General features: G+C 42.8%; 1 protein-coding gene across 1 annotated transcript in view; it reads right to left on the bottom strand.

The window, feature by feature from the left end:
- Positions 1–12,098, bottom strand: part of CPA6 (carboxypeptidase A6) — a 111,079-nt gene extending 98,981 nt beyond the window's left edge. Inside the window, exon 1 of the mRNA XM_077808682.1 lies at positions 11,983–12,098. Coding sequence (XP_077664808.1) covers positions 11,983–12,098 — 116 coding nt within the window. The remainder of the gene's footprint in view (positions 1–11,982) is intronic.
- Between the last annotated feature and the right edge of the window lie 379 nt (positions 12,099–12,477).

Below are 12,477 nucleotides of genomic sequence, written 5' to 3'. Positions count from 1 at the left end.
TGCTTCGCTCCTGGCCTGCTCCTCACTCCTAGCTCCCACCTTGCTCTTGATCCTCGCCTTCCTCCAGTTCCTGCCTTTTCACCTTGCTCCTGACCATTGGCTACCAATCCTGGCTCTGATCCCTGCCTCTGACCCTGGCATTTGGTATCTGAACCCGCCTCTGATACTCAGGTTCAATTCCTGATCCTGACTTTGGCTGTACTCCCTGGCTCTGGTATTTGGCAGTTGATTCTGGCTCTGACCCCTTCCCTGACCTGGATGCCTGCTTTTCCCCCTTGACCTGACTCCTGCTGAGACCACTAGGCCAGAATGCCCATGTCCCAGTTCCTAACAGATATACATTTTAACTTTCTGTATGCAAGTTGCTCTTGTAAATGTTTTCGCTTACAATTTGGAAGGTTTAAAATATACCCTCTTATGACAAAAATATTCACATATACACACATCCTCTGAGGTGGTGCTAGATTCATTATCCTCATACCTGTTGTCTTCGGTTATCCATAGAACAAGTCCAGTGTAGGCAACAGTAGAACTACTTTCTCCCACACTTCTGCCACCATGCCACAACCCTGACTTGGTTTGGAAGTAATTCAGTCTCCGTGTCCAAAGGGTCAGATATGCGGGGAGGGGAGAGAAGGCGATGGAGCTCTTCTAAACTCTGTCCACAAAATAAATCTCACACATGTGAGGTGCCAAAATGAAATACCCCTCAAAGTGCAGGCATTTAAAATACAGTCACGTATATGGCTTGGCTCCCCTTCAGTGGGGCTTGAAATATGCCGATGGCTCTGCTACTTTTCTGGGGCCGGGTTCTTTTCCCTCCTCCTTTATTTATTAAAAAATAAATGGCAATATCCTCCTAACACCATCCATTGTGGCACCAAAATGAGACCTTTGTTCACAGTTAGTTGTGTGGATCAGTGACCCGCTTTCTCATGGGTATTGAAATAGTTAACAACGTTGACATTTAACTTAACAGCTCTGGGCATCTGAGCTAATACTTCCCTGAGATGAACAAGCATTTTACTGCTCTCAGCGCTATTGTTCCTGGCTCTCTGCTGACTCTCACCTCTGCATCGGTTACACTTGGTACACATTTTCTTCACAACCAAAAGAGCTAAAGACCTACTTTTTGTGCAAATGAAAGCCGAGATTCTGGAGACCAATATTGTAGCTTCAGAGAGGTGCCAGCACAAACTATAGTCACATCCCAACTGTTTGAATCCCATCCTTGTCCATTCAAATCATCTTAGCATCTCTGCTAAGACTATCAAGCTCAGTGCAAATATTAGTCTACTATCCACAGAATGGAAACCCCTAACTTATTTCAGATACAGTTTAGTTTTTTTCTCTCTCTCTCTTTTCTAGTAAGGTCCTTGTAGAGATGGCTGCTGGGTCTTTGAACAAACCGATTAGACAATTATAAAGAGATTTTGCATAGTATCTGTTGTCTTCCATCCCACTTTAAAAAACAAATTCCAAAATTGAAATAATTGGTATTAATAAGTTTGTCTTCTTAGGCAAAACATTGTTATTAATCAGCTTACCTCTTTTGTCCAAAATAACCATTATTTGGGTTGAATATGATTTACTTTTATTTGTAGAGGACATAAAGAAACAAAGCCCAGTAGTGCAATGCTCTGACCAAACAGGTAGTAGAAATACAGTCCTAATGCCAAAGAGATTTACAGTTTAGGTTTACAACAAGATGGGAGATGGATGGGAGACAAACAAATGGGGTGGTGTCTGAGTGCATGGGTAACAATAAAATGAGCAGCTTTTTCACAGCAGGCTGTAATCTCAGCTCACCACCTGCCTAGCCACTAAACTGACAGCAAGGTCCTTTGAAAATGGCAACTGAGAAAATGAGCAGAAGCCTTCTGTGAAATAATTATTGATGCAAATCACTATGAGGGAAACTACATTCCATCAATGAGATGTTATTTGCCAAAAGATCTGTCCTCAAGTGGCATGTTCACTTTCACTACCACTGTTGCCGGTTTCCCAGCTGATGTTATCAAAGAGCACCTCCCATGTGTTTGTTCCCTGCCTAAGGTGAAATGATGCAGTATGTATATGGTGTGTATGTTTTTTGTTAAACTGGGTTAAATCCTATATGGCCATATTTGACTTGTCTCAACCTTAAGAGTGGGAGGACATCTCACAGAAAGAAAAAATTGTTCAGGTCCTTTTATAGTATTTATATTACTCAGAGCTGTGATTAATATTAAACTTTAAGGTTGCTGTGGAATTTGTCCCATCAGAGGACAGCTGCCTTCCTCATGGCTAAAGGCATATGATTTAGAAAACTATAAAATGACTATTTGGGAGAAAAAGTGTGCAGTAGACGATTTTCCACTAAAGAATAACATGTAGAAATACATTACACAGGCTCAAAACCAGGCATAGAGCAGTAGTGTTTATTTTCATTATTAGGTTAGGTGCTAAAGTAAAATTCAATTAATAATAAATTCCATGCATTTATTTGAATGTTCAGTTAACATATGCACATGAAAACATAATTGATTCCTATGTCACACATTGCAATGCATGTACAAAATGAATTTATTTCCATGTGCAATCATTTCAATATATAAAGGTCCAGAGGCCAAGATAACATGCATACATTAGTGTACATTTGGTAGGATTGGTACAAACTGTTTTGGAATAGCCTTCCAAGGGAAGCAGTGGGGGCAAAAGACCTATCTGGCTGCAAGATTAAACTTGATAAGTTTATGGAGGTGATGGTATGATGGTATAATATGATTTTGGCAATTAATTGATCTTCAAATATTCATGGTAAATAGGCCCAATGGCCTGTGATGGGATGTTAGATGGGGTGGGATCTGAGTTACTACAGAGAATTCTTTCCTGGGTATCTGGCTTGTGAGTCTTGCCCATATGCTCAGGGTTCAGCTGATCGCCTTATTTGGGATCGGGAAGGAATTTTCCTCCAGGGCAGATTGGAAGAGGCCCTGGAGGTTTTTCGCCTTCCTCTGTAGCATGGGGCACGGGTCACTTGTTGGAGGATTCTCTGCTTCTTGAAGTCTTTAAACCATGATTTGAGGACTTCAATAGCTCAGACATAGGTGAGAGGTTTATCGCAGGAGTGGGTGGTTGAGATTCTGTGGCCTGCATTGTGCAGGTGGTCAGACTAGATGATCATAATGGTCCCTTCTGACCTTAATATCTATGAATCTATATTAATGGCTATGTAATCCGGGATTACATTGCAGTACAGAAATTAGAGCTGCAGAGAGCTATTAAACCATCTAGTCCAGTCTTCTGTCAAAGGACCTTATTTCCTATTATGTCCCTAAACAAATTAACCTGATTCAAAATTTCAAGGAAAATCAGACTTTACCCTCTAGATACTCCAGCTATATAAACTGTCAAAAAAAACCCAAAACCCTACATTGTGCATAAAAACAACCCAGTTATGTAGTGATAACATTAGCTTTTATACAGTGATTTTTTTCATCCTTCTAAGTTAAAGGAAAAGTGTACTGTTCCCTGTGCTTCCATTTTCCATTTGTAAAATGGAAAGTGAAGTGACTTGACCAGGTTCACACAAATCAGTGGTATAGCCGGGAAGAGAACACAGGTTTCTAACTCCCAGTCCAGTCTTCTATCCAATGGGCCATACTCCTGTCAGCTGGTGCTATTAAAAGCTAAGAATGCTGACAATAATTTTTAAAGGTTCCATCACAAACTCTTTCTCAGATATTTTTTTCTCTGTGCAATGTTAGCAATAATGAAAAGAAAGCTTCAAAGAACTAAAAACCCCACAGGCTATAGGAAAGCAAGTCTTGAATGTATCTGCTGGTGTTTATTGTATTTAATGCAAAGCTTCTTGTTTTTACAAGCAAGAAAACTCTACTAAAAGTGAGCATTTGACTGTTCCTCTTGGGCATTATGGCCCTGTCTTGCTCTGACATTCCTTTTTTGTGTAACATCTGGTACTTTACTGCACATAGTCTAAAGATAAATACCATACTTGTAATTTGATAAGTTTTAAAAACTACCCTCTTTTAGTTTGGCCATTTATTTAACTATCTTTGCAAGCAGTAAAGTCCTTTTAACCACAATGAATTTTAAAAATTCTTTCCTTGTTTCTCTGAAGCTTGAGCTGTTTTTTGTCTCTGAACAAGTCATGTTTCCAAACAGGATGGATGAACTATTAATTGCTGAGTATATCTTGATAATTATTTCTTCTGTGGTGGTGCTGCCAAAATGGGTCATCCTGGTACCATGCCTGTACTCCCCCCAGTTCATACAATTCTTTGTCCTTTTTTAACAGACACTGATCATTTAGCAAGTTAGCTTCCAATATGTCAGTAACTTTAGATAAACCTGAAAGCTGGTAAATGTTATCACTGATAGGATGAACCTTTTAAAATGCTGAATGTTGTTTGCCTTGATCGCATATAATGTGACAATTTATCTTTGAAAACTGGGACTAGTTGTCAGGGCCTAGCCTAGTCAGGTTTGCAAGAATATGTTTTTGTCTCATGTGTTTTGTTTTTTGATTGGAAACCCAGGCAGATTCTGGCCATTTGTCATGCCCCCATTTAAAGTGACGTTAGTCCTTCAAGTGTTCTATAAGCTTTAGAGTGGGAGTTTTGCCTGTAGCAGGATTTCAGGACAGTTTCTGATGTGGGCTTATACAGGTGTCAGCTCTCACTTTGGCAACTGTAGGCTTCTTTGGTCTCAAAGAAGAGAATGTAGGATTCACTGAAAATTGCTTTCTGAATGAAAATCAATATTGATAGGAAAAATAATTATAGGCTAATTGGGAGGAGAAGAGGAAAAAATATAATGTTGGGATGGGGGGTTGTTTCTGTTGGGATAGGGGTGTACACATGACTTACACTGTAGGGGAAATTGTCTGTCTTTATCTCCTGCCTGGCAACAAAAGAAAATGTACTGTTAGAACAAAGCTAAGTGTATGCTTTCAGTTTCCAGTGCTATCTGCATAGTCGTAAATATTAATTTTGCTTACATTAATCTGTAACTATTTGACAGGTCACCAAACTATGACAACATATTGATTTTTTTTCCTTCATTCTTTGCCTTTTCATTGTGTAGATTTCATTAAACATGTTAAATATTTAAAATTTTAATACAAAAAAGGAATAGATTTTTTTTTTATCTTCATAGATGTAATACTGTATAAGGGACGGGAGGGGACAGGAAGTACATTATCTAGGTACAACTTCTGAAAAATGGGTATAATGAGATTTAACTCACAAAGATATTGAGAACGCATTATTTGTATTTACTGTATTTACATAATACCTTTTATTGAGGATATCTATTACAAACTATAATTTCGTGCACTTTGTGGGTCTAGGGCCTTGCCTACACTAGACCAATCAATTGGTTGTTCTGTACCATGTTAAATACAAATGATTCAGGGTTCTGTTGGTACCCACCCTGAATTGGTGTAAGGTCTGCTCTGGCCTCCACATAATGGCTGCCTTATGCCGATTGTGGTGGCCATTGTTTTTAGATGTCAGGATTTCAGGCAAACGCTGTGCATGTTGATCGTGCAGTAGGATTTTATTTCACCGCAGCTGGCCAGTATACCAACCGTATGGAAAAAATTGTAGAATTTTATTTCCCTCTCTTTCCATATGCCTGTGTCCTAAACTCCTTGATTTTTGCAAAGAAATTTGCTCATTCTTGGGCTCTCTTCTTTCCTTGCAGGATACAAGTAACAACCATTGTCATCAGTGGGAATTATTCATATCTTTCAGGGAGAGACTCGGACATCAGATGTTTTTTCAACACACATTGTCACAAACATTTATTTGTATTACAGTAGGGCTCAGAATTATTCCCTTGCTAAGGGATTGCGATAGGTGCTGTATAAACACACATGAAGATGTGGGGCAAAATTTTCAAAGTCACTATGTATCTTAGGAAAATGGGACTTAGATACTTACGTCCAAGGGCTGGGGAAGGGGGGTGTCTGGGATATGGTTGCAAGGGCTTGGCTTGGTTGTAACTGGAAATAGTTGCTCAAGGGAAGACCATAGACAGCCCCCTATGAACTCTTCCTGCTGCTGCTACTGTTTTCCACAGAGGTAGAGTGGAGTTTGGTGCTAAGTGTGGATCCCTCCAGGTTGGGGGGTCTGAAAACAAGGGGTTTCTCCTTTTTAGATAATTTTAACTAAAACTCATAATAAAAGTGTCATGTACTTGTTCTTGCAAAAAATGCTCAGTATCATGCATAGAACATTACATTTTTTAACTTTTTATATTCCTTTTTCATATATAATTATATACAAGGGACATTTGAAGGTCAGTGGGATCCGATCTTATACATCCTAAAGAACCATTCTTTTTGGAAGACCATAATGCTTTGGGACTTCCCCAACCTACCTGCATTGTATTCTGACCAGTTATGCAAATTACAGTACAAAGGAGGGAAAGCACAGCTAAAAATTCTCCAAAAGGTTGATCTAATCCAATATCTTTTTTAGGTAGAGAGGAAACATTCATGGATTAAGCATCAAATTTGAAATGCCTAGACTTAAAGGAGCAAAACTTTCAAATTTTGGCAGTATTGATTTTACCCTTCATCCTTCAGAAGGAGATAAATTGAATGCCAGGCAACTTACAATGTATTGGGATTTCAGATGATGAGACATTAAAAAATCAGAGCCATGTTGCTAGGAGCAGAGTGGGGCTAGAGCGCTCAGAACCACTGTGGATCCCAGAGATCCAGGCTGATCTCAGAAATCAGTGGGTTTTGTGGCCAGATTTCTAGAAGGGGATGCTTTAAGTACTATGAAAGCCCTCTAGTTGTGCTCACAGAGTTCCATGATTTGGAAGTTGCCAAAACCACAGTATGTATGTAACTTCCATGTTTGTGTACAGCTGGTAAACATGGTTATTTGGGACATAACTCAGCCACTGTGACTTCTTTTTGTTGTGTTTTAAACATAACAAAACAAACCACCCTACCACCCCGTTTGTCCTCAGATTACAAAATTTGGAAAAAAATGCCATAAAGGGAATTGTACAATTCTCCTCCCACCTTCGACAACAGGATCTCCTCTCAAGCCTTGTTCCATAAGAGGGAGGAATCCCCCAACCATTGTGTGTAAAGCACCACAAGAATACAGGCACTATACCATAATATATAAATGTAATACTCATTAAACTATCTGAACTTTGACTGAATGTTCCCAGTTTTGCTAGCTGCTGATCATCTACAAGACATCGTTATGCATACCCGGAATAATTAATAACACCAATCTGAAATAAGCAAACTTCATGGAATGTGATGCACTAGCCATGTAGCCATGTCTATGCATGTCATATTTTTGGTTTTAAAGAGTTTTTCTTTCTCTTTTCAAGTTCTCCTACCTGTTGTCTGCCTCAGCATCATTTTTAGACTCTGTAGGTACCTAATTACTTATGAGTCTGAGCAAATGTGTCATGTAGCTAGCCAAAAAAAATTGGCAACGCAACTGGTATGTGTGATTGCCACTCTTTCTGTGCCTCGCATTTCTATTGAGATGAATGAACTCTAGTTATATCACCCAACACCGCAGTTGCAAATTGGGGTTAAAACCCCAAACCGCTTTAGCTGATGGATGAGTTTCCTCAGTTTTTCAGCCCATGCCTCCATTCGATGGTTTGAGGCAGGACTGCTGGCACTGTTCTGGAAATAACTGTAGCAAAACTCCTCAGAGCAGCAGGATGGGTTGGAAAGGTAGTGTCACAGCTGCTTCGGGGGGAGGGGGAATTTGCACAAATGCCGAGGAGCAAGTGGAGGGAATAGGGCTGACCTAGGAAAGATAGTGAACTGGGGATGTACCTTTGACTTCACAGGTCTTGACCACTGACAGGAGCTGACTCTTTTCCCAAGTGGCAGTGGCTATTAGAAAGCCCTTCCGTTCTTTGGCAGCAACAGCTACTCCTCTCCTACACCTGTCTGCAACTCCATTCTGTTCCCTCCCTGTCTGTTTCCCCCGATATCTCTGAAGGCGTTCGGGAAAGGAGTACATGAGAGTATCAGCAGCTATAGGTCAGAGTCCCAGCTGAACATCTGCAATTGTCTTCCTGCCTCTTGGTGCTGCTTTGAGTTCTGCTACAGCCATCCCCAGAGCAGCACCAGTACTCCTGCCTCAGACGAAGTCTTTTTATTTTTAAAAAGAGGGTTTTTATCCTCAAGCCCCCATTATGGATTTGTTACACTTAAAGATGTGCCTGTCACATAGATACCGCAATGACGACAGGATGCTACAGCTATACCTGAATACTTTAGATCAGGGGTGGGCAAACCTTTTGGCCTGAGGGCCGCATCAGATTTCTGAAATTGTATGGAGGGCCGGTTAGGGGAGGCTGTGCCTCCCCAAACAGCCAGGCATGGCCCAGCTCTGGCCCCATCCAACCACATCTGCTTCTTGCCCCCTGACAGTCCCTCTGGGACTCCTGCCCCATCCAACCCCCCTGTTCCCTGACAACTGCCCCCCGGGGACCCCTGTCCCATCCATCCCCCTGCTCTCTGTCCCCTGACCACCCCCGGACCTCCCTAACTGCCCCCCCACCCCATCCAACTCCCCCCTCTCCTTCCTGACTGCCCCCCCCGGGACCCCTGCCCCATCCAACCACCCCTTCTCCTTGACCGCTCCCAAACCCCCTGCCCCTGACTGCCCCCCACTGCCTCATCCAACCCCCCCTCTCCTTCCTGACTGCCCCCCCGGGACCTCTGCCACATCTAACCACCCCTTCTCCCTGTCCCCTGACTGCCCCCAGAACCCCTGCCCCTGATTGTTCCCCGCCACCCCATCCAACCCCACCTCTCCTTCCTGACTGCTCCCCCAAACCCTGCCCCCACTCAACCACCCTGTTCCCTGCCCTCTGACTTTCCGGACCCCTATCCACACCCCCACCCCCTGACCACCACCCCTGAACTCCCCTGCCCTCTATCCAACCCCCCTCCCCTGCTCCCTGCCCCGTGACCGTGCTGCATGGAGCACCAGTGGCTGGTGGTGCGGCTTCACCAGGACAGGCAGCCGCCACGCAGAACAGAGCACCGGGTCACGCCAGGCCCCACAGCTGCGCTGCCCTACGAGCTCGCTGCTCCGCCACCCAGAGCATTGCGCCGGCGGAGCAGTGAGCTGAGGCTGCGGCGGGAGGGGGAACAGCGGGGGAGGGGCTGGAGGTGAGCCTCCCGGACCAGGAGCTCAGGGGCTGAGCAGGATGGTCCCGTGGGCCGTTGTTTGCCCACCTCTGCTTTAGATTGATAAATTTCTTTAAAAGAAAGTGAGGGGTTGGTGGTGGCAGCATCCCTTTTTACAGTGAACAGAGAAAAACTGTGTCCCTTTCTTGACTGTTGTTCTTAAGAACACTTCACTAATCCATGGCTGTCAAACGAGTTCAGTAATGATAATCACACCTGCTCAATTGTTGCAATTCTGTACAGTTTATAATCTGGAGCACAGAAAGGATCAGTGAAATAAAGTGATTCTGCCCAGGCCCAAGACCTGTTGAGAGAGGCTTCTGAAGTGCAAGAGATACCTGGCATCTTAAAGGGATCTTTTCAATTTGAAAAATCATATTTGTCTGATTTTTTTAACTTACTATTTTCACAAGTAACACTTATGGCTAATATAAATGAAAGAAAGTAAAGGGGGAAATATTTTTCTAGTTTGCTCTATGCATTTGACAGCACTTTGCGACTAGTAAATTTCTCTGTGTTTGTTGCGCACACCCAGATCCTGTAAGCTTATCGGAACTGGGCTAACTTCTGTAGGAAGGACCATATTCCTGGGTCTCGCTGTGTGGAGTAGTTTGCAGGATAGGGGCCATATAATGCAGATAGTTGTTTGTGCGGGTCTTTCAAAAAGCAACAGGAGAAGAAGTAAAAAACCAAAAAAACACGTAAGAAAATGTGCTTGTGAACCCAATTAGCAGAGGGAGTTGGGGTCACGTATTATACCTAGGGTTGGGCATCTCACCATTCCAAAAATATTTGGTTAACTGACCAGTCAAATAATGTAAAAATGGTCAAATAGTTTAAAGCATTAATTTATTTGAACAATAACAACAGTAAGACTTGTGGTCTTCAATAGGCTTAGACTTTGGTAGATACTTATGCCTAATTGAAAAACACTAAGTTACTTAACTGAATTATTTTAACTCCATTTTATTGTGTTTCACATTTTTCAGAGTTCTAAAAAATGAAAGAATTGTGCCATGATGTACTCAGAAAGGAGCACCGCCTACATGAGGGCATTCTCCCTGGTATATCTGACAATATTTGATTATGATAAAGAAATAATAGGCAGTCAATTGACATTATTTGACTTATCAATTGACTGGCTTGCAAAGCCTAATAGTGCCTGAAACTACTTTTGACTTTCTGTCTTAATTGATTAAGTTTTAACTTGACTGTCTCATTTAAGCCTAGAAGATACAGACAAGACATTTTCAATATATTATAATATGTACAACTGGTACTCATGAAAGGTGCCAGACTCACAGTACTGGGAAACTGAACTCCTCCCTATTTATCTTCAAATAAATGCAGTACAGCCATAATGTAAAGACAATCACTTCTGGGGATAAGGCCACAGAGAGCCATAAATCCTTCAATGAGCTCCATGTGGGTGGAACCCGGCACTGACACACAGCTTATTGTAGGATCCTGGCGTCAGAGGGGAATTCCGTCTCTCTGTCCACCCCTCTCTGATACTGCCAACAAGAGTGCTTGTTTTTTGAGATGTTGATGCCTATACCCCAGGGACACTCGGCCTGAGACGGCAAAACAGCTGTCACATGTTAAGTACTTTCTGTCACTACTGGTGACCTAGAGGTGAAAGGCTTCATATCACGTTACCAGTTCCCATAGCCAGCCATTCCCTGGAGCCTAGGGTATGGCTTTTAAACTTCAGTAAATGTGGTTTCAGCAGTGGAATTAATGTACCTAGTTGACTGCTTTAATAAAATAAAAGTGGAAATACAGTTCTTACTTCCAGGGTTACTTGTGCTGATTAAGAAATTTGTGGATCAGTTTTAATGAATTTTATACTATTTGTGGAAAATACACCATTTTGCTACTAGTGTACTACTATGTTTAGCAATCCCCCTATCTTTGGTTAGAAATTAATGGATGATGTTACCACATCTACTGATGATAATATTATTTTGGTTAAATACTTAATAAAGATCTATTCCACAAAAAGTGTATGTAGCCGTATATATGTGCCCTTACTGAAAAGTCTAGCATAGTAAGAACACCCAGGGCCCAACGATGTTACACAGTCTTTCACTGATATGTAGACCATACTGTCCCCTTTCTAACACAAAGATTACTCTTAAATAAGCAAAGGTCTAATTTTAAATAATGTAAAAATATCACCAAAATCTCTTATAGCTAAATTAATCAGTTTCCCTTGATGTTTTGGATTTGATATTTTTTTTTGCATTCAGTAAGATTATTTTACTTTCTCTTAACCAGTTCATTAAGTTTCAGAAAACATGTACATTCACTTTTACAAGAAATGCAAACTTCCATTGCTTTAGAATAAAATGCAGCCTCCCTCCGGGTTTTTTTTTTTTTTAAATCCTCTGTGTAAAAGGAAAATTCTTGTTTCTAAATAGACAGGTCATATTCGTGCAATGCAAATGCTTTGGAGGTAGCATCCTTCATACTTAAGTATTAGCGTGTGTGTGTTTGTGATATTACCAAAAAGAGCACTAGAGCATAATGTATTTAAGATCCGGTGAAAGCAAAAAGTTAAGGGGGGGGGGGGGGAATAGCCAGATTCCTACCGCTAACATGGCTAGATCTTAGAGGAGAAAGAAAAAGGCGATCTGAGTATTTCGTGGGTGGTTGCTGTTTTAGTAAGTAAGGGTGTTTAAGCCGACCCCCCTAACCAGTAAGGACAAGTCCAGGAGCTCATCAACCCCAGTGCAAACAGGAGGTGTGAGTAGTGCAACGCGAGCTCGAAGCGGACTTACCCGGCGTAGCGGTTGTTGTAGAGGTAGCTGTGCGCTGGCACCCAGGTCTTGAGGAAGAGCAGACAAAGCGGCAGAAGAGCAGCTCTCCGGCCAGTGGGAGTCACAGGGAGGTTCATGCTGCGAGGAACCAGGGATGCACTTAAGCGCCCTGCTGCAGCAGCCGCGCCGCGTCCAGGTGGCTGGCAGCTCCCATGCACACAAAGCAGCAGCCCGCGCCGATCTCCCGGGTTGGGGGGGGGGGGGCAGGGCGGGGGAGGTGTCGCTGGTCTGCACCAGTAGCTAAGCGGATGAAGAAAGTTGCGGGTCGGGGGTTGCCTGTCGGCGGCAGGAGCCGGGTCGGGCTGGGGCTGGGCCCTGGGGACGGGCAGGGGGCAGGAGAGGGGCACCAGGCACGGGTGAAGCAGGCAGGCGCCCGCCCGTGTGAGCTAGCCCCAATATGCCGCTGCAGTCTCAGCGCCAAGGGGAGGGGATGGGCAGCCACAGCTGGAGGGGCAG

Source organism: Eretmochelys imbricata, chromosome 2, assembly GCF_965152235.1.
Source record: "Eretmochelys imbricata isolate rEreImb1 chromosome 2, rEreImb1.hap1, whole genome shotgun sequence".
In the NCBI taxonomy this organism is placed as follows: Eukaryota; Metazoa; Chordata; order Testudines; family Cheloniidae; genus Eretmochelys; species Eretmochelys imbricata.
This window is presented reverse-complemented; position numbering and strand designations above follow the sequence as displayed.